Genomic DNA, 21,600 nt, shown 5'->3' on the forward strand with positions numbered 1-21,600 from the left:
GAAGAACAGCGTGTACAAAGGCACAGAAGAAGGAGAGTATAGTATATTTCAGGAGCTGCAAGCACATATTCGTATTGTTTGAGAACAGACTAAGAGTTAATGGGAATTGGCCAACAAAGATGCTAAATAAGTAATCAGAACCTCAGATCATGAAGCACCTCACAAGACGTACTAAGATACTGAAACTGTCCTGGAGGCAGTGAGGAGTCACTGAAGGATTTTGTACAGAAGAGTGATACAATGAGATTTGGGCTCTAGAATGATTGTATTTAGTGACCTCATTGGCAATGTAGAGCGTGTAGGGAATTCTTTTGGAGGTGTTTCAAGACCCTAGGCCAGATATGATGAGGGCCTAAATGAAAGAGATGACAAGAGAGGAAGATTTCTGAAAGAGGTTTAGAAGAGCTACTTGGCTGGGCTTGGTAATTGGTGGATAAAGGAGAAAGAGGAGTAAAAACTGACCCTCAGGTTTTGGTGTGGGAATCTTAGGTGCCTAGGCCGAGCACCTAGATCTGCAGGCTAAATTGTTCGTCAGTTCTAAGCATTAAAAAGTAAAACACAAACTATGGAAAAATTAGTTTAAACATTAGAAACAGGAAATGTCAGTGGCTGTCATCCCTAAAGCTGGATCCTGAGAGATTTTCTAATTGCCTTCCTTGTACTTTCTTGGAGGTTTTAGGTTTTACATCTTTCTGGATTGAATTAGAGATAGTGTGACTTAGATGTTGAGGGGAAAAAAACTAGCCTTTTAAAATCATTCATCCGTGTAAAGAAAAGGTAAACTCTAATTTGATTTTTCATTATAGGTGATGAAGATGGTAATGACCTTAACAGCTGCAGAGTCTGGCTGTATCCATTATGTCAAACGGCCTGGAGCAGCTCTTGACCCTGGCTGTGTAATAGCCAAAATGCAGTTGGACAACCCCAGCAAGGTCCAACAGGTGAGTAGGAAGGTACTTTTAAATATTGCTCTCCAAGAGCTGATTACATGGCAGGAGCAGTCTGGAGGGTCAGATGATTCCAATGGTTAGTTTGCCGTTTTTTTCTTAAGTTTCTTCCCCTTGATCTCATTCCTTGTATTTGTGCCTATAGTGTTCTGGAACTAGACTTGGTAAGAATTACTATGATAGTAAGATTCTGTGATTTCCTCATGATGCTTCCTCCACTGACTTCTCTCCTTGTAGCTGGGAATGAAAGAGATGTCTTGGTTTTGAATGATGAATCTAAGTTGCAGTGGTGTGTGTGTCACCTGAATAGAAGGTAGTGGATGACTTGATCTCTCATTGGGGTTGACAGGCTGAGCTTCACACAGGTAGTCTGCCACGGATCCAGAGCACTGCACTCAGAGGCGAGAAGCTCCATCGAGTGTTCCACTATGTCCTGGATAATCTGGTCAACGTAATGAATGGATACTGCCTTCCAGATCCTTTTTTTAGCAGCAGGGTATGAATCTCTTCTCTTGGGGAAAGGATGTACAGATAGGGTGGGTACCTGTTCTCCAAGATAGTTTATTTTATTTATTTCTTTTAAAGATTTCATTTATTCATGAGAGACAGACAGAGATAGAGAGAGAGAGAGGGGCAGAGACACAGGCAGAGGGAGAAGCAGGCTCCATGCAGGGAGCCCGATGTGTGGGACTCGATCCCAGGTCTCCAGGATCATGCCCTGGGCTGAAGGCAGCGCTAAACCACTGAGCCACCCGGGCTGCCCTCCAAGATAGTTTAAAAGTCACATAAGGATTTCTTTAGAGGGAGGGAAAGAAAGCTGTTTGGCCCGAAACTCCCCTTTATTTATGGGATTTGAAGTCTTTAAATCCGTGGTTCTTACCTGTGTTACTGACTCACATTTAAGTGGGATTTACAACTAGAGAATAAGGGCAGTATTAGATGCCTATATTACAGTATCACAGTAAATACTGTATGGTACTGAATTCAGATATATCACTTCATTTGGGGGATTGTGTTAATTTTGTCTGGATCTTATTTTATTTTCTCAGGTAAAAGACTGGGTAGAGCGGTTGATGAAGACCCTCAGAGACCCCTCGTTACCTCTCCTAGAATTACAAGATATCATGACCAGTGTCTCTGGCCGTATTCCCCCCAATGTTGAGAAGTCTATCAAGAAGGAAATGGCCCAGTATGCCAGCAATATCACATCAGTCCTCTGTCAGTTTCCCAGCCAGCAGGTATTTATAGAGCGACACTGGCATTCTCGACTAGCTACCAATTCTGAAGTTTATGTTGTAGGATTCCTTCCTGTTTGGATCTTCTATCTGGATGTTGTGCTTTCACAGTCTTGAGCATTGTACCCTTTATAAGTGTCTCAGAATATAAGCCCCAAAACAGAAGTAATACTATATGTGAAATGTAAAGTTTTTGTAGTTATGAGGAAAACCTATTGGCCATGTACCTCATAGAGGTTTATTCTTGGGCCTGTGCCCTAATTAGAGGAATTTTGTGAATTTAAAGTAGGGGGATATTTGCAGTTTTATTAGCAACGACTTCTTTACTACCCCAGGAGCATGCTTACCCTTTGCCTGTGAAGCTAATTTACATGTAGGGAGTTGAGCTAGGCAGGTAGAGAGTAAAGTTTGGACCTTGACCATAAGCATATCCTGCTTGTCAAGGGTCCCTGGTAGGATGGTAGCTTTTGTGATACATTCATGAGTTCATTTGGGAAAGGGTGAAAAGAAATAAAAGTTGCTTACTTGTTTAACACAAGCCTCTAAACTATGCACAGTAACTTCCAACTGCTTCCAACATGTTAAAGATGAAAGTTACCATGTTATAAGTATACTAGAATACTAGTGGTGCAGCACAGGGTAATACTTTTGGGTCTCATTTTTTTCTTTCTTCTTCTTTAGATTGCCAACATCCTAGATAGCCATGCAGCTACATTGAACCGGAAATCTGAGCGGGAAGTCTTTTTCATGAACACTCAGAGCATTGTCCAGCTGGTACAGAGGTAGTTATGTGTAACTTTGGAAGAAAGATTCTTTTCTTCTAAGTAGTCACCAAGAGATTTACCTCAGGTTTGACCAGAGGAATTAGAAAACACTTGTATCTTAGAAAATACCTTATATCTTCTAAATATCTTAGAATTGTAAGCTAAAATATTTTTGATGACTTCTTTCTATTCTACATCTTTCTGTCGATTATTAAGGCACAGAAATTTCATTGCTTTCTTTTTCCTTACAATTTTGATGAAACTCCTAATTTTTCTTCTGGCACAGGCCTGAGTATGGCATTCATTCTTCTTAACATAAGGAGCCAACTATTGGACTGAAGGAACATTCACAGAACATTTTCAACTTTGAGATGCACATAAATTTTTCAGATATCCCTTAGCCATTTCAGGAGTATAGTGATCATTTCTATTTGGCAGTGGGAACTGAACCAGGGTACTGTTAGGTAGGACTATCAAGTGGTTTTGGGTTTGTTTTGTCCTCCTTTTTTCCTCTCTCTTTTAATTTAAAAAAAAAAAAATCTTGTCTGTAGGCAGATTCCTTAAGCTTATAATTTAAGTTGATCCAGTTAGTTGGTTTTAGGCTGGCCCCTGCCCTGCCCTAAAATTCTGAGGGAAAGCAGTTCAGTAGAAAATCTAGAAAGTAAAGTTGGGCTCTGGGCTTATTATTTAAATAGACTGTTACTTAATAGTGTTAGCCTGTCCGGTTTCTCAGTAGAGACTTTTTCTGCTTGCCTAGATACCGAAGTGGCATCCGAGGCCACATGAAGGCTGTGGTGATGGATCTGCTGCGGCAGTACCTGCGAGTAGAGACACAGTTCCAGAATGGTAAGCCTCTTCCTGAGGATTCTGTTTCTGAGAAAGGTTCCCTGTAGGACTGTGTAGTACCTGAGTCAGTTCTTCTTCTCACTAACTCCTGCCATGAACAAACTCTCCCTTCTCTCACCAGTTCCTTTAAAACTAAACCTCTATATCCTACTAATGCTAAAGAAAGAACAACAAAACACAGCTTGATGAGATGGTGAATCCAGTGTGCTTCTGGGACAGAAGTGAGATAATTTTTCTAGCATGGTATTCCCTGTTGATATCTTCTTGACCTTGGTTTTAGTGAGAGTTGGTTGAGTCATGACCAGGCTGAAATTGAAAGACTATCTGAAGAGCTTGCCTCTTGGCAGCTAATCCACGGATTGAACCACAGCCATCTGAAAAAGGCTCAGATTTTCCAGTACTTTTCGGTGTATCATTTAGGTGGAATTTATCCCTGGCTTTCTCTGAAGAGCTTCATTAAATGATGTATGAAGTCTCTAAATGTGTAACACCTCTAGCTAGGATTTTAAAAGCTACATACTGCTGATATTGCTTCTTGCCACAAGGTGGCAGTGAAACATCAAAGAATTTGAAATACTACTTCATATTTTCTTACATGTTTTGCTTTCTTTTGCATCTTTTAAAGGATGGCAGCCACTCATAACCAGCAAAAATACTGAAGTAAAAATTATCAAACAATTCAGCAATGTATAAAATAATACATCACAGCCAAATTGTCTTTATCCCACTAATGCAAATTTGATTAATAGTGGAAAAACCAACTAAGGTAATTTATCATCTAGATTCAAAGAGGAAGAACCATGGTCATCTAAAGATATGGGGGAAAAACATTTGACAAAATTTAATATTCATTCATGATAAATAAACTCTTGGTAAATGAAGAATACAGTGGAACTTCTTTAAACATGTAAAGATCTCCCACAAAAAAAAATCTATAGGAAAAAAAATCTATAGGATACTTCATGCATAATGGTAAAATTGAAAGCATTGTTAAGAGCATTCCCTTTAAGGTAGGAATAAGACAAGGGCACCTGCTCTCATTGCTTCTATTTAGCATCATACTGGATGTCTTAGCTGGTGCAGTAAGATAAAAAAGAATTAAAAGGTATGAGGACTGGAAAGGAATAAGGAAATAAATATGCCACTGTTAGATATGATGTGTACCTGGAAAACCTAAAAAAATCTCTATGTTTGTTATTAGAATTAAAGTCTAACACGGTTGTTGAATGCAAAAGCCATTATACAGAATCCAATATATGTTTGAATTCTGTTTATCTTTATAGTACAATAATTGTTTAGAAAAGCAGTTTAGAAAAATAGGCCATTGAAAATAGCAACCCAAAATATGGAATACTAAGGAATAAGTCTTAACAAAAAATATGCAAGCCTCTTTTGAAGAAAATTAAAAAGTAAATAAAGTTCTAAATATCGTAGTCTTAGATTGGAGTATATACTTGCAAAGTATTGATTCTTCCTGGATTCATCTATAGAGTCATTCATGTCCCAGTAAAAATCCTGCTAGGAAATATCCATGGAATTTGTAAAGCTAATTCTAAAATTTACATGAAAAAAAAGTCTGACAATAACCAGGATATTTGGGCAGCCCCGGTGGCACAGCGGTTTGGCGCCGCCTGCAGCCTGGGGTGTGATCCTGGAGACCTGGGATTGAGTCCCACGTCGGGCTCCCTGCATGGAGCCTGCTTCTCCCTCTCCCTCTGCCTGTGTCTCTGCCTTTCTCTGTGTGTCTATGAATAAATAAATAAAATCTTAAAAAAAAAATAACCAGGATACTTTTAAAGAAATACAAGGTGGAGGGATTTGTTCAATCAAATATCAAGGTTCAATATAAAGCCGTATTAATGAAGAGATTGTGATATTAGTGTAAGGACAGATTAATAGACTAATGGAACATAGCCTAGAAACTGATCCCATGTATAAATTAAAATTTACATTGTAACACAGCAGGCATTATAGATCATGAGGAAAGGATAGACTTCAGTAAATGATACTACTACAATGGCTTTTATTTATTTGCAAAGCCAAAGAAAGAAATTGGATCCCTACCTTAAACCATATAAACAGAGATCAATTCCTAGTGAATTAAAGACTTAAACATGTTTTAAAAAGGCAAAACTACTAAATTTGTAGGAGAATAGCTTTATGACCTCAAGGTAGGGAAGATTTTGTCATAGAAGACAAAGTACAAGCTATACAGGAAAAGCTTGATTAAGTTGATCCCACTTAAGAGCTTCTATTCATGAAAAGAAGAAAAGAGACTGAAAATATAAGCCATAAAGTAGGAGAAGGTACTTATAAAGCCTGCACCTAACAAAGGATATTAGTAAATAAGTAAAAGACAGCCTCATAGAAAAATTGGCAAAAGATAATTCACAAAAGGGAAAATACAAATGATCCACACATTTGTGAAAAGATATTCAAGCTCATTAGTAATTAGAAAAATGTGAGGAGCATAAATGAGTTTGGCAAAATTAAAAAGTCAGATCATCTAACACTGCTTTTGTAAGTGACAGTGCAAGTTTCCAAAGTGCAAACCACTTTGGAAACGTTTGTCAGACCTAATAGACTTTTTATTTTTATTTATTTATTTATTTTTTATTTTTATTTATTTATGATAGTCACAGAGAGAGAGAGAGAGAGAGAGGCAGAGACACAGGCAGAGGGAGAAGCAGGCTCCATGCACTGGGAGCCCGATGTGGGATTCGATCCCGGGTCTCCAGGATCGCGCCCTAGGCTGAAGGCAGGCGCCAAACCGCTGCGCCACCTAGGGATCCCGACCTAATAAACTTTTTAAATACTCTTCAACCTAGCAATTTTATTCTTAGATAATAGACTCTAGAGAAACTATTACATATAAGGAGACGTACACAGGCCTATTCATGATAGCATTGTTCATAATAGCAAAAAAGACCAGAAACAATTCGAATATACACAAGTGGAATAGATAATTGAATTCTAGTATATTCCTAAAATGAATTACTATACAACAGTGAAAGTAGATGAACCAAGTTGTATATATGAACTAAAAGATGAATTTTGTTAAGAGATAAATGGGATAAATGTAAAGAAAAGCAAAAGAACAAGTAACATAAATTTCAGCTTAGTAGCTGTTTTTAAGGGAAGCACAGAGGATCCCTCAAAGATAATTATTATTATTCTTCTGTATGTATATTTCACAATAAAGTTTTTAAAAAGAGAACAGTTGGTATCATTGCTTTCTTTCTGCTTATTGTCTCTGCTGTTTCTGGATAAATAGTCTTTTTATTTCTCCTGGTTCTCGATGTATTTCTATTGTATCTTCAAAGCTAAGTCTTGGTTGGAAAAGTATGAATTTTTATAAACAACCACTTTCCAGACACCTTCTGTTTTGTTCTAAATGGGTCTTGTATGAAATTGTCAGCTCTTAAATATTGTAGCCCACTGTTATTCAAATGTATTTAGTTTCATTTTGAAAAAAAAAAAAATCTTATGTCAATCTCCAATATTTAAAACAGAGCTGAGTTACCCTGATTGAATGTACTCAGTAGTCTAGGTATCCATGGTAATCCAGTCAAACTGTTCTAGTTTGTAATTTAATATAGAATCTGAACTGAGGTGATAATCCTTTAATATTTTCATGATTTCATAAAATTCTGACTTTGAGACTATTCAAACACTAATTCTCCTTTCCTTGGAAATTTAATTCTCTGGTAAGCTGTTTTCTAAAGAACTGAATATTATATCCCATGGTAGATATGAGTACAGTAAACCTGTAGCTTATGCTTCTGTCGCAAAGCATAGCTTTCCTTGCCAGAACTAACCTGCCCCTGGTGGCCTTATGAAGGGTCAGTGAAAATATGCATAACTGTACTTTTCCTACAGATATTTTGACTTAATGCAAGGATCTCCTTGATCTGTGCCTTAGTTTGGATTTGGAAGCCTAGGCATTGCTTAGCTGTTTCATGGATCTATAGGGCAAAATGTTGATTTCAGAGATAGTAGCCTCTTGTAGATATTGATAAGTTTGTATGGTTTTATTTTTGAGTTAAAACTGTTCTCAGAGTTAGGGTGAAACATTTTCAGTGAGTCAGACATGAAACAGAATCTCAAGCTGGGACAGACTTTAAAGATCATCGAGTTTAATGGTATTGACATTTCTTTTATTTTATTTATTTATTTATTTATTTATTTTTTGACATTTCTTTTTAAGCAACAGAACCCTCTCTGCTAAGGAAATCATTCCAGGAAGCTAAATGAGAGAGTTTAGAGTAAGAGTGAGAGGTTGGAATTATCACCAACCTCCCAGTCTCTAAGACATACTTTCCCTCCACCCTTTTTTGGGGGAGGGATGAAAATGAGGCTCAGAGAGGTAAAACAATTTGCCAAGAAGCCCATAGGAAATTGGTAACAGAGCTAGGCTTTGAGCCCAGGCCTTAGACCAGATTGCTTGACTCTTAGTCTAGCGTTTCTTTTACTAAACCTCACTGCCAATTCTGTACAAAACCATCCAAGAAAATTCTTAAGATGTTTCCTCTCACTGCTTATCAGGTGAATCATAGACATTAAAAAGAACAAGCAAATAGCATGCAACTGAACGTTTGTCCGTGGATGAAGACCAGTTCATTTTGCTGCTTGCAGGTCACTATGACAAATGTGTGTTTGCCCTTCGAGAAGAGAACAAGAGTGATATGAACACTGTACTGAACTATATCTTCTCTCATGCTCAAGTCACCAAGAAGAATCTTCTGGTCACAATGCTTATTGTGAGTATAATTTTCCAGAACTTGTAAGGATGGTTGATGATAAGAAGGAAGCATTTCTCCTTCTGAGGTTCTGGTCAGAGGAAAAGTTCCTTGTCTTTTGTAATTTGGGGGTGAGTGGTGCTTGGGTTATAGGTGACCAGTTTCTGACATCTACCTCTGTCCTTGACCTGAAGGAACTTGCTCCAGTCAGGAAAGGATTATTCTGGCTATTGTGTGTGCAGCCATGCACAGGAACTCAGACCCCTTGACTCTGCTTAGAGATGCCTTGTGCTTCCCCAGTCCTGCTGTCACTCATGACAGTAGTTTTAAAATTTAGTCTTATCTAGCCAGTGTACTTTGTCATAATAACTCTTGTTTATTCCATGAATATCAGCAATGGCATGTCCCAAAACTTAAGAACAAAAAGCAACGTGAGAAAAGTACTGCCCTTTCCACCAAAGAAATTTAATTTTTTAAAAAAGATTTTATTTATTTATTCATGAGAGACACAGAGAGAGAGAGAGAGAGAGAGAGAGAGAGAGAGAGGCAAAGACACAGGCAGAGGGAGAAGCAGGCTCCATGCAGGGGGCCCGATGTGGAACTCGGTCCTGGGTCCCCAGGATCACACCCTGGGCGAAGGCGGGTGCTAAACCACTGAGCCACCCAGGGATCCCCTTATTTATTTATTCATGAGAGACAGAGAGAGAGAGAGAGAGAGAGAGAGAGAGAGAGAGACAGGCAGAGGGAGAAGCAGGCTCCATGCAGGGAGCCCGATGCGGGACTCGATCTCGGGACTCCAGGACCACGCCCTAGGTTGAAGGCAGGTGCTAAACTGCTGAGCCACCCAGGGATGATCTCCACCAAAGAAATTTAAATTTATTCTGCATCTTCTTTGGTCTCTTTCTCTTTTACTTATGTGGAAACTCTCAGCTCAAATTCTTGTACTGGTAGTGGATACATGCTTTTGTCCCCATAACCTCATAATATGAGAATTAGACAGTGGGAAATAGAGGTGAGACTAGTAAATGTGATTAGAATTAATTCACATTTGACTGTGGGTAGAAGTTCTGTGGACTTACAGATTTTTAAAGATGATTTTAAGTCCTTCATCCCTAGATTCTTCCGGTTGAGTTAGTTCTAGGAATTGGAGAACAATAGAATTATTCTTAGAGTCCCCCACCCCGTGAATAGCTGACTGGCTGTGGCCTGTTGGTCTTTTTTGGGGACTGAGGTATCTTTTTACTCCTAGATTCTTCTCTTGTCCCTTTGTGGAATTGGCACTCTTGGTACCTTAATTCCATCATTTCTTCTTGGAGGGGAAAAAAAACATAAATCATCACTGCTGTTTTTTATTTCATAGTTCAGAATAAAGGGAAACTATCTAGCTCATGCTTCTGGTTAATAGCAGCGCCACAGCTTTGTATCTGTGTAGCTGGTTAACTCTCAAGGATATGACATTTGTTTAGAATAACCACTTTTAAAAATATGTAATTACAGGAAGAGTTCATTTACCTTTGCTACCCTAGATGGGGAAATCAGAAGATGCATTTGAAAGGAAAAAAATATATATCAGCAGTATATAATATTTCAACTTCCGCAAGTGACAGGTTTTGGCAAAGAAGTGCTATTATCTATGGCAATTTGCTGATATTTTTTTTCCTCAGTCAAGAAAAACAAGAAATCTGACCAGTTGTGTTTTTTGTTTTTTTGTTTTTAATTTCAATACAAGGATTGCCAATTCTCATTTGGATAGGACTTTTTGGCAGAAAAGGGTAATGAGGGAGCGGAAGAATCTCAGTTTGGACCTAAAATGGGGTGTATTTGCCTTTTTAGGGAGGTAATGATGGTGAGTTTTCATTTTATTATGATTACCTTTTTAAGGACTTAACAGTTTTCTGCACTAAAAATAGACCAAAGCCCAGAATCCTTGGAGCAGCAGAAGAGTAATGATCGTCCAAGACTGTCGCTGGGTTTCTTAAATTCTAATTTGTAAGATATAGGGGCTCGGCTCGCTCCTTTTGCGGAGTGATTGTAAGTAACGCTTGCCTTAAGAATCTCATTATTGGAACACGGAGCCATATTTCCTCTGAGAATTCTGGAGTAGCTTTGAGCCGGGGCTGTTCATTTCTCAAGTAATCACGCTGGTGTGATGGAGAGAGAAAATGGCAGCTGTTCGGAGCTCAGGCCTTCAATTTTCTTCAGAGTCCAGTCACTCAAGTGTGTAATTACACGGGGGGTGCTGCAGAGGCGTTGGGCCCTGTCAGAGAACTGGTTTGAGGCTTTGCTTTCTGCTTTTGCCAGTCAGGACAGGCAGAAGCCAATGGGACTCTGACTTGCTGCTGTTCTTTTTTCCCCACCTTGTCATCCTGATTACTTCTTACCTGCATGGATAGTGCCCAAACTTTCTTTCCAACAGGCTGAGCTCTTTGGAGAAAAGAGCTGTTGTTAGTGTTTGGGTTTGGATGAATAGGGTGGATGGGGAGGAGAGAGGGAAGGGGAGGAGGAAGAGGAAGAAGAAAAGGTTGAAGATGTGAACCAGAAAGATGGATTTGGCCTTTATTTTGGCATTTCACATTTTCCTTAAAAACAAAACAAAACAAAACACCTCAGTAAACAAAGTAGGATTTGTAGGCTTTCATATCATTGAATTTCTTTTGAAATATCAGCTGCATTTACCTAATCCTAGAGATTTGGAAATCAAGAAGTTAATTGATATGCTTGAGCTGAGGACCAGCTAGCCATGTCCTATGCAGCAGGGATGAGAGCTCAAGAGGTGCTCCCTACTGATGTGATATTACTGAATACCAGATGTGGGTTTCCTCTTTCCTTCTGTTAATGGTTAGGTTTCACCACCATTACCCCACCCCACATTTGCATTAATGTTGGTGGCTAGTAAAAGCCATTTTACTGGTTTGAATCACTCTTTCCATAGGTCTGATGGTCTTTTACAGATATCACCTGGACAGGTCTGATGGTCTTTTACAGATATCACCTGGACATGGTAGTATTTGAATTCTCCAACTTCTGTGTTCTTTCCCACTTCCCCTTTCTTTGCTTACCTTGGCTTCCTGATTGATGGTTATGTGCCTGGCATTTCAGTCTTTGCTTTCTAGAAGTAGGATTGTTGATGATGTGCTTTGCTGAGCTAGATGATGATTTCTGGGGCTTTTGAACTTAGAAGGAGGGATCAAGACAATCAGGCTTCTATGAATCAGTGTTACAAGATGTGGGCTGCTCCAAGGAAGCCCTCATCCCCTCCACATATCAGCCTAACTTGCCTCATAGTAACTTGCCGTATGGACTCTTGAGAAAATATGTTCTAATCTTTCACCCTATCTGGAAAGCAGAATATTAAATAAAACGTGAAAGTCCTATCAGGTTTCCTCCATTTGGAGGAACATGGTACCTCGATTGAAACCAAAGTCTGGAAGACCAAATTTACTTTTTGAAAGTTCTTTTTATTTCTTAAATTTAATTTCATAGGAAAAAGCTAGAACATTGTATATGTTTACTTAGAGATACTTAGGAGATTCCTTTCTTCTTCTTAAGAGAAAGAGCATGAGCGGGGCTTGATGTCACAACCCTGAGATCATTACCTGAGCTGAAAATCAAAAATTGACGCTTAACCAACTGAACCGCTCAGGCTCCCTTATTTAAGGAATTGTTTAGGGCAACCCGGGTGGCTCAGCGGTTTGGCGCCTGCCTTCGGCCCAGGGTGTGATCCTGGAAAGCCAGGATCGAGTCCCACATCGGGCTCCCTGCATGGAGCCTGCTTCTCCCTCTGCCTGTGTCTGTGCCTTTCTCTCTCTCACTCTGTGTCTCTTTCGTGAATAAATAAAGAAAATCTTAAAAAAAAAAAAAAAGGAATTGTTTAGCCAAATTAAGCAGTTTGGCACCAATAAAAATTATCAGCATCCTTGTAACTATCTAGATCACAAGTTATTGTATCTAGTAGAGCTACCTTTGTGCTGAGTAGTCTTCCTGCCACTTACATGTTATTTCTGGTATCATCCATATGAACATGATATAAAGCATATTCCTTAGGAATAATGTCATGCCCATGAGCCTCTGATTTGATTTAGATGGGGAGCCTTTCCTTCTTCCACTTAACATGACTATAAATAATTTTGTCCAATGTATAAATAAAGGAGTCATCTTTCTCAGTGAACCCAACTTTACTGAATAAGGGTGATATTAATAATGTCTTACTAACCTGTCCCATGACGTCCTTGGAATATCAAAAAGTCCAGCTGTGACTGCAAGAAGCTACCAGTCCATTGCTGATTTGGGGATTAGTGTCTCATCCAGCTGAACAGTAGTTAATGTCTTGAGAGCATTACACATTAGTCACATTCTGTTTTGAATTGCCTTCAAATCTTAGGATGCCAAGATCAAGTTGGATTATACTGGGCTCTTCTGGCAGTCATCTGCATAACTTTGGCTATGGTTTTGACACTTAAGCATGTTTGTTATATTTCTGCAAATCTGAAATATTCCCTGCAGTTAGCCACCATCCAGGTTAAGAATAAATATCATAAATAAGTGTGTGATACCAACCTTAACCATTACTGAATAATTATGTTTACTTTGGCCTACAAATTTATGCAGGTAACCTGTAATCCCACATTCAGCAGGTAGGCTCATTAAAAGAACCTCTTTATATTAAGGAAACACATCTGACATAGTCACCATTTAATGTCGTTGTTACAAAATGTTGACCAGAATTAGAAGGTAATGTTGGACTTCCCAAAGGAAGCTTGTCTGTAGGCTAGAGGGCCATAAACTTCCTTCTGGATGTTTGTATCTTCACATAGTTGGTTCTGGTGAATAGAATGGTCATTTGTCCTTGGTGGTTTATTTTGGTTTATTTTAGGACCTGAACATTGTTCAAGTCAAGATCAAGAGAGGGTTGAGAAGGTTACTCTATATGTGATTTTCTATTGCCAATCTTTTTCTTTTTCTTTTCTTTTCTTTTTTTTTTAAGATTTTATTTATTTGTTCATGAAAGACACACACAGAGAGAGAGGCAGAGACACAGGCAGAGGGAGAAGCCGGCTCCTCGTAGGGAGCCCGACATGGGACGATCCGAGATCTCCAGGATCACACTCCGGGCTGAAGGTGGCGCTAAACCGCTGAGCCACCTGGGCTGCCCGCCAATCTTTTTCTAAGTACTTATAATGATGATGGAGAAAATAATATTTGAATGAAAAATCCAAATCAGGATAGACTAATGGAGGTAGTGGTTTATTGATAACTGTATTTGATGCTTCACATTCCAGAAAGCTCTGGTTTCTGTACTTTATCACAAGGAGCCCTGGAAGACTGTCAGTTGTTGATTGTGAGCGAATAATTACTTCCCAGTTATTATTTTTTTTTAATCTCCATAGTTCACTTTTCTTTCAGATACTGTTTCTTTTTCCCTACCCCTCGTTTTCCTTTTCTCTTATAGTGGAAAGACAAAACAAAAAAAAAAAGTTTTTTTTTTAAATGGTTTTGTGTGTTATTAGAATGTCATCTATAGGCAAGAGAATAGCTCTATTTTTTTATGTATGTATTTTAGTTTAATATCAAAAGGTAAACCTGGATTTCCTTTCAAGGGAAAACATTCCTTAACAAGGCTGTTTTGTCTGATACAAGTAGGTAGCCAGTGCTTTTGTTTTGTTGTGTTGGCTTTTGTTGTTAGATCTTGAGACTTGGGTCTGGCTGTTTGTAGAGTAGCTGAATTTTATTATTTAGGACACCGTTAGGTTTTTAAATCTTTCAGAGGATCAGTCTGATGAATAGAGTAAGTACCTCGGAAAGGAATATTTTTCTCTATTAGGAACATTGGGAAAAGAGGGATTTGGTAGGAAAAACTTGTCTTGGTTTCCCTATCCACTGTTACTTGTCTGTTCTTCTGTCTTCCAGTGGTTTTGTCTATGGTAATTTTATATGTTCCTTTGAAATTCTCTTTTGCTCCTTATTAGCTCTCCATAACAGATGCAACTTAGTTGCATTTTCTCCCTCCTTTTTTTTTCATGCCCTAGGAGAGGTGAAGAGGCCCTCTGGTCTATGACTCCATGCTCAATGAACCCTGGATATATAGTCAACCTATCAGCTGCTTCTCTCCTCCCCTCTCAGATAATTGAATTCCCTGCACTAAACAGGTGAATTTTCCCACTCAGATCAGAGAATTTCCTGTGTTCAACAGGTGAAAATAATACTTGCACTTCCTTAGCTATAAATCCCATTATGTGTTTTATGACTCTGGACATTTGGAGCAGACCTCTGATTGGTGAATTGGGAACCAGAAAGTATTTCCTGCTTTAAAATGTTTGAGAAGGGGCACCTGGGTGGCCCAATCGGTTGAGCGTCCAACTCTTGGTTTTGGCTCAGTTTATGATCTCATCACTCATTGCTCATTAGGGAGTCTGCTTGAGATTCTCCCTTGCCTTCCCTCTTGCTTCTGCTATTGCTGGGCGTGTGTGAGAGCTTGTACACACTCTCTCTCTCTCAAATAAATAAATCAAATCTTTTAAAGAGAAGAAAAATGTTTGAGAAACCTTCTTCTCAGCATGGTGGTGCAGAGTACTCCAAAACTCCAAAGTTTATTCTTTGATGTGGAAGGTAGTAGGGTTTGTAGAAAAGGTGTTTTGGGACATGCATGTCTACCCTAAAAGCTGAAAGCCTCAAGCTTCTATTTATACTGTTGTGATAAGACTATAAAGAACATCCCTGAGATAAGGAAGGTAAGTATGGAATGGAGATCCTTTCTTTAGGAAAAAGGCTGATAATTAAGGTAGGAAGAAAATTAAAAGGCAACAACAACAGGAAGCCTTGGGGGATCTGGTCATCTTTCATATCCTATTGGTAGTAGAGGGAGAATAAAAATTTGCTACAATAAAAAGGCAATTATTTCAAACTGCAAGCAGAGGAAACTATGCCTATGCCGTGTATATTTTATGTGGTATGGTATTAAGAACTTCTATAAATAACTGTAAATTTCAAAAAAGAACAGATATTTATAAAAACTACACCTGCAGTTTTTTCAGCCTAGATGAAAATTACATGGATAATCTATTAATTTAGGGACTAAACTAATATTCCACTGAGAAGAAACATTTTTCTCAAAATATGATATAGGTTTTTTTCTTAACAAATTGTAACTTTTAGGAGAGGAAGGACCCAATTGAATAAGCCCATGGGCTGGATAATAGGAGCTTGGTTTTTCTCTCTAATCCATTTTAGGATTCACCATGTTTAGTTACTGTGGAATGATTCCTGGTGCAGCAAGAGGATAAATGATTTCGGGTATAGAATTGTCAGCATATGAGATGGTGTGTTTGTTTAGTGTGTGTTTTTAAATGAATAATTTGTTCTTATGTTTCTGTTTTGTACCCTCCTGGGATGCTGAACATTTGGCATGTGGAATGAAAACCACCAGGAGTGGTTCCTTTTGCCTTATTCTGCCTTCTTTCCAAAAGTGGGAGAGGGAACAGGAAAGCTTTTAGTCCTCATATTATTTAACGCCTCTTAAAATTCTTAGGCCTAATCTGTGATTTTTTTTACCCTGACCCTTTTAATGGTCTCAGATGATTTCTTCTGCGTGTTAAAAGTGTAATGTTGATCTGTAAAGAAATTCACTAGGAATTTTGAATACGAATGACTGAGGGATTTGGGTTTCTCCTTAGGAATGGTTTTCTCTGGGATTTTCTATACCGCATTGTTTGGGATTAAAAAAAATAAGTTTGCATTCTCTCATTGTATCCAGCTATGTTTACTTTGGTAAACATATTTCAAAGTTCTAGCTACAGTTCTTTTTAACGTGGATGTGTATATGTTTTTTCACCCTAACAATTAGGATCAGTTGTGCGGTAGGGACCCTACTCTCACTGATGAGCTGCTGAATATTCTCACAGAGCTAACTCAACTCAGTAAGACCACCAATGCCAAAGTAGCACTTCGAGCACGCCAGGTAAGGACATGTGTTGGTTGTCTTGAGGCGAGAAATGGTTTTCATAGATTCAGTGGTCTTTAGAAACAGTGAACTTTTACTTGATTGCCTGACAAAAAGATCGTGCGATTTTCTATGTATGTCTTCTCATTGCCCTCAGAACAGATGTTTTCATTGATGTGTTTTTTTTAAGATTTTATTTATTTATTCATGAGAGAGAGAGAGAGAGAGAGGCAGAGACACAGGCAGAGGGAGAAGCAGGCTCCATGCAGGGAGCCCAATGTGGGACTCGATCCAGGGACCCCAGGATCACATCCTGGACTGAAGGCAGGCACCGCTGAGCCACCCAGGGAGCTCCTCATGTGGTGTTTTTTTTTTTTTTTTTTTTTTTTTATGTGGTGTGTTTTTTAAAGAGAAAGGAAAACATTAATGTTGAGTATCTTTAAAATAATAGAAGTCTTTTCCTCCCTTAAAATTCTGTTACCATTCCCTACAATTCCAAATAGCCTTGTGATAGTAAACTAGAGTCATATGGAGGAAAGGAAGCTAAGGGATGGCAATAAACTCAATATTTTTCACTTCCCAAAGGGAACCTTAGAAGTAGGTGTAAACTTAAGTGTGCAGGAAAAAAATCAAGTGGGGAAAGCAGAAAGATAATGCAGTGAATCCGAGGTGCTAGCAATCAGAACATCCCTAGAGAAGTCCGGGTTAGTTTCACCCTGTAGTCTTCATTTCCATTCCAAAAGGTTTCAGCAGGGAAGCCAAGAAGTGGTGCTCCCTTTGTGTTTCAGTGCAGGGGCATTGACAAGGAAGCAGCATTTGAAGCTGTTCAGTGACCTTCTGCTTTCTCCACAATTGTATCCATGTCACTGAACTACTCAAAATTATTGAACCTCTCAGTGACCTGCTGAGACTATTCAGGTCCCACCGTGTCCCTGTGTGTTTGTGACATGGCTCCTCACGTGCATTGGCGTTATATTCCGACACCTTCTCCATGATACCAAATACCTGGGGCTGTCAGAGCAGCTTTTCCTGGTCCTTTCTACTTCAGAGTTGCGCAAAAGCCTTGGCTCTATTGCCTCCACCTTCCCCACAGCTGCTGCCTGCCAGACTTGATTCCCAATTAACAGCTAGTCATGCAGTCCCCAGGACCAGCAGCTTTGCAATGGTAAATCACATGCACTGAGGGAACTTGATTGAAGCTGTTTTCTCTCCTTCCCCCCCCACCCCCCATGGGAAATTGCCCACAACGCAAATCATGGTGAGAGTCAACTGAGATGCAGTATTTGGTGGCATTGGCTTTATGTTACAGGACCTAGAAGTTGTTTTACTTGGTCTCTGTTTTATCTTTGATGCCTGCACTTACAGATTTATATTTATTGCTTTTGTATCAGAGCTGCCTAATAGGAGGCTAGAATAATCACTCCCTCAGGAACTTATGCCTCTTATTTTGCTCTCACTCTAGGTTCTTATTGCCTCCCATTTGCCATCATATGAGCTTCGCCATAACCAAGTAGAGTCTATCTTCCTTTCAGCTATTGACATGTATGGACATCAGTTTTGCATTGAGAACCTGCAGGTATACATATAGTTCTTTTCTACCACTCTGCACTCTTGTCTCCTTTATTCCCAAGCATGATTTAATCAATCTATTTTAATTTTCTCTGTAGTGAAGTTTCATGCCTTGATTTTATAAAATGATTTATACTTATAATATTTTTCTCATAAAAATGCTGTTAGAATTGTGGTTGAGCTTAAAAATTGAATAGGCCTGCCTTGATAGAAGTGTCCTGTTGAAGTCTTTACCTCTTGTGCTTTTTGTCTAGAAAGTGTTCTAGGCTAGAATTAAGTGGTTGCACTGGTTGAATAGAATCAGATGTGTAAATAGGTAGTTGTTAGTCTTCTAGAGACAAAACTACTAAAGTCACTTAAGTTTCATTTTATTATGATATTTAGTATTAAGCTTTATACAGAGCCAATTTTATAGAAGAATATTGGCTAATTTTACTATTAATTGGAAAGACATTGTTATTACTGTTTTGACAACGTCATTTTTTCAGGAATGACATTCTGTTTTTCCACCTGTAAATGAGAGTAATATTGTTCTGTCTAGCCAAGGGAATCTCTAGGCTTTCTGTCATATTTCCTTGTGGGGAACCTAGGGAAGGGGAAAAGATGTTTTTGTTTATTTGGTTCATAGTTGAAATAGAGGATTTCAACTGGCGTCCAAATCTGTGGTTTTACCATAGTGGAGGATTGAGACAATATTTGAGAGGTTGAGTATAGATGCATGTCAGGAAGGATATTAATTATGGTCATTAGCACTTAATATTAGCATATAATACATTGTTACTGCATTATTTTTAAGAACTTACATATATTAATTCTTCCTAATGTTCACAACAGACCCATGAAGCTAGGTATGAGTATCTTCATCATTTTGTAGTTAAGGAAGTTGGGCACAAAGAAGGTTAAGTTCATATAGGTCATTTGTAGACAGAATTCTTGGGTTATTTTTTTTTGGGGGGGGGTTATTTTAAGAGCTTCATAATGCTGCATATTATCCACTGAAATGGTTCTATTTTGGATATAATGGTTTAAGCTTGTCTCTCTACCTTTCAGAAACTCATCTTGTCTGAAACATCTATTTTTGATGTCCTACCAAACTTCTTCTATCACAGCAACCAGGTAGTGAGGATGGCAGCTCTGGAGGTAAGTTTCCATAGTTACATGATGTGACCTTTTTTCTTGTTTTCTAGCTGATTTCTTTTGTCCATTTGCTTATTGTATCAGACCTTTTTCTTTGGCCTTAAGTCCTTTTCTTTGGTGCTTTAGAGTCTTCCTCTGAAACAAACACTTGCTTTACTCAAGTGTTTCAGCTGAACTAATCACCACTTCTGGGCTCCAATCACAGGAAAATAGCTGCCAGCATTTTTCAATAGTCTCTACTTTCCAGGTATTTGAATACTCTCATTTCATAATAAATTAGGATTCCTATAAAATAATAAGTGAAAAAATATATGGCTGACCAGAACATGTACCATTTTGTGACTTGGGCCAAATAAAATGGATTTTAGTTATATTCTGAATTTTCAAGCAGCTCTTATGAAATATTTTGTCATGAGAAAGAAAGTAATAACATTTAATGAACTGTGTTTTAGGTGCATTACTCTTTTTCTCATTTAACCCTACCATTACTTGATGAAGTGAAAAGAAAGTGAGACTCAGTTTGTGGCTTATCCACATTTACGTAGATAATAAGCAGAAGAGTTTGCATTTGAACCCAAGTCAATCTGACTCAAAGACTTTTCTGTTTCCACCACAGCACTCTACCTCATTAAGCACAAAAATTGCAGGCCCTGAATACTGCTGTAAAATTGCTGACTAGATGTTTTTTGAAGATGGAGAAAAGGGAAAGGAATGTTTTTAGATGATTTTGTGTAACACGCCATCACTACAATCTGTGGCAAGCTCCTTTGGCTTACTTTTTATTTGTATTCTGTGGATAGAGTGTAATGTATCCTACTCAGTAAATACCAAATTTTAAAAATAGTCTAAATGTCTTAGAGTGCTTTCATGTCATTTAATGAGAAATCTCCTTGTATACCTCACATGATGGTAGAATCCCGTGTAGCATTTTATGTGCATGGCAAATTGGCTGTGAAGTGCACAAGGCCAAACTGATGGTTTTTGCTGAGATGGAGCCTGTTGCTGTTTCTTTTAACTCCTGAGTCAAGCTAGTTTGTGTGAGATGTCAAATTATGCCTTACTGCTCTTGCCTAGGTTTGGGGGATATAAATCTAAAATAATTTGGGAAAACAAAGGTACAAGATAATAAAAGAGTTGAGCTGTACAACAATTATTTCTGTTGTTTGCCTTCACTCAGGTGGCTCACAATCAGTACCTCTCATTTTCCTCACTGCTTGCTTTTATCTGCTGTTGAAATTATCGCGCACAATGAGTTAATAGTTGCTTTTATCCTTGCTTTTACTAATGATCAAACATTCTTCTGAGTATGGGTTAGTGTGAAAGGTTTATGGCCCAGCCAGAGGCAGGATAGTTTTATTTCCATTTATAGTCATGGGCCTTGTTTTAAGATTGCAACTTTATTAATTAAAGCAACTTATTATTTATGTTCAGAATCTTCTTCCATATTGCATACCTCTTCTCAGCACTCTTTCCTGGGCTAAGCATGTCTTTGTTTCTGTTCTTGAAGTGTATTTACTGAGGATTACTTTTTAACCAGGTTTATGTTCGAAGGGCTTATATTGCCTATGAACTTAACAGCGTACAACATCGCCAACTTAAGGACAACACCTGTGTGGTGGAATTCCAATTCATGCTACCCACATCTCATCCAAATAGGTGAGTTTGAGCTGGGGCATGCATCTGAGTTGGCTAGGGATGTATCAGGAGAGCTAAGGGGTGTAATGTATGACAGTTACATGCATTTTTGGTTTTGGCTAGAAACATAGAGCAGAAAATGAACAAATTTAAATCATGAGAGTAGAGCCTTTTGGTACCCACCTTTTTTTTTAGTCTTTGACCTGGAGAAATGAAGTATAGTCTAATTAAGATAGAAATTTGAGGGGCGTCTAGGTGACTCAGTTGAGCAGATGCCTTTGGCTCAGGTCATGATCCTGGGGTTCTGGGATCGAGTCCTGGGTCAGGGTCTCTGCTTAGTGGAGAACCTACTTCTCCTTCTCCCTCTGTCTGCCTCTCTGCCTACTTGTGCGCTCGCTCACTCTCTTTCCCTGTCAAATAAAAAACAAAATCTTAAAAAAAAATTTTTGAGGATTACTCCAGCATTTTCATGTTTGCTTATATTATGTCATTGAGGAAACATAGTTCTTTTCTTTAAGTCAGAATTTACTGGCATTTTATTTGCCGAGACTTTGCCAGAAAATCACTTTTTTAGCCAGTGTAAGTCAAACAGTTGGAACACGAAAATATCTTGGTGGGGGTGGGGTACCTGGCTAGCTTGTTCAGTTAAGCATCTGACTCTTGATTTTGGGGTTGTGAGTTCAAGCCCCACATTGCAGCCTACCTAAAAAAGAAGAGAACTTGGATGGAATGCTTTTCTATATATTTGCTATAGATTAGTTGAAACTTAAATCGGTTTTTAAAAAATCACAC

General features: G+C 38.5%; 1 protein-coding gene across 15 annotated transcripts in view; it reads left to right on the top strand.

Annotated features, from left to right (window-relative positions):
• The window catches only part of ACACA (acetyl-CoA carboxylase alpha), a 284,702-nt gene that overhangs the window by 129,596 nt on the left and 133,506 nt on the right, over positions 1-21,600 (top strand). For all 15 annotated transcript variants that reach the window (XM_072779608.1, XM_072779607.1, XM_072779609.1 and 12 more), the window contains 10 exons: positions 807-941; positions 1,297-1,443; positions 1,997-2,185; positions 2,864-2,964; positions 3,704-3,792; positions 8,428-8,552; positions 16,372-16,485; positions 17,930-18,043; positions 19,087-19,176; positions 20,711-20,829. In XM_072779608.1, coding sequence (XP_072635709.1) covers positions 807-941; positions 1,297-1,443; positions 1,997-2,185; positions 2,864-2,964; positions 3,704-3,792; positions 8,428-8,552; positions 16,372-16,485; positions 17,930-18,043; positions 19,087-19,176; positions 20,711-20,829 — 1,223 coding nt within the window. The remainder of the gene's footprint in view (positions 1-806; positions 942-1,296; positions 1,444-1,996; positions 2,186-2,863; positions 2,965-3,703; positions 3,793-8,427; positions 8,553-16,371; positions 16,486-17,929; positions 18,044-19,086; positions 19,177-20,710; positions 20,830-21,600) is intronic.

The sequence above is a fragment of the Canis lupus genome, chromosome 16 (assembly GCF_048164855.1).
Source record: "Canis lupus baileyi chromosome 16, mCanLup2.hap1, whole genome shotgun sequence".
NCBI classification, from domain to species: Eukaryota; Metazoa; Chordata; class Mammalia; order Carnivora; family Canidae; genus Canis; species Canis lupus.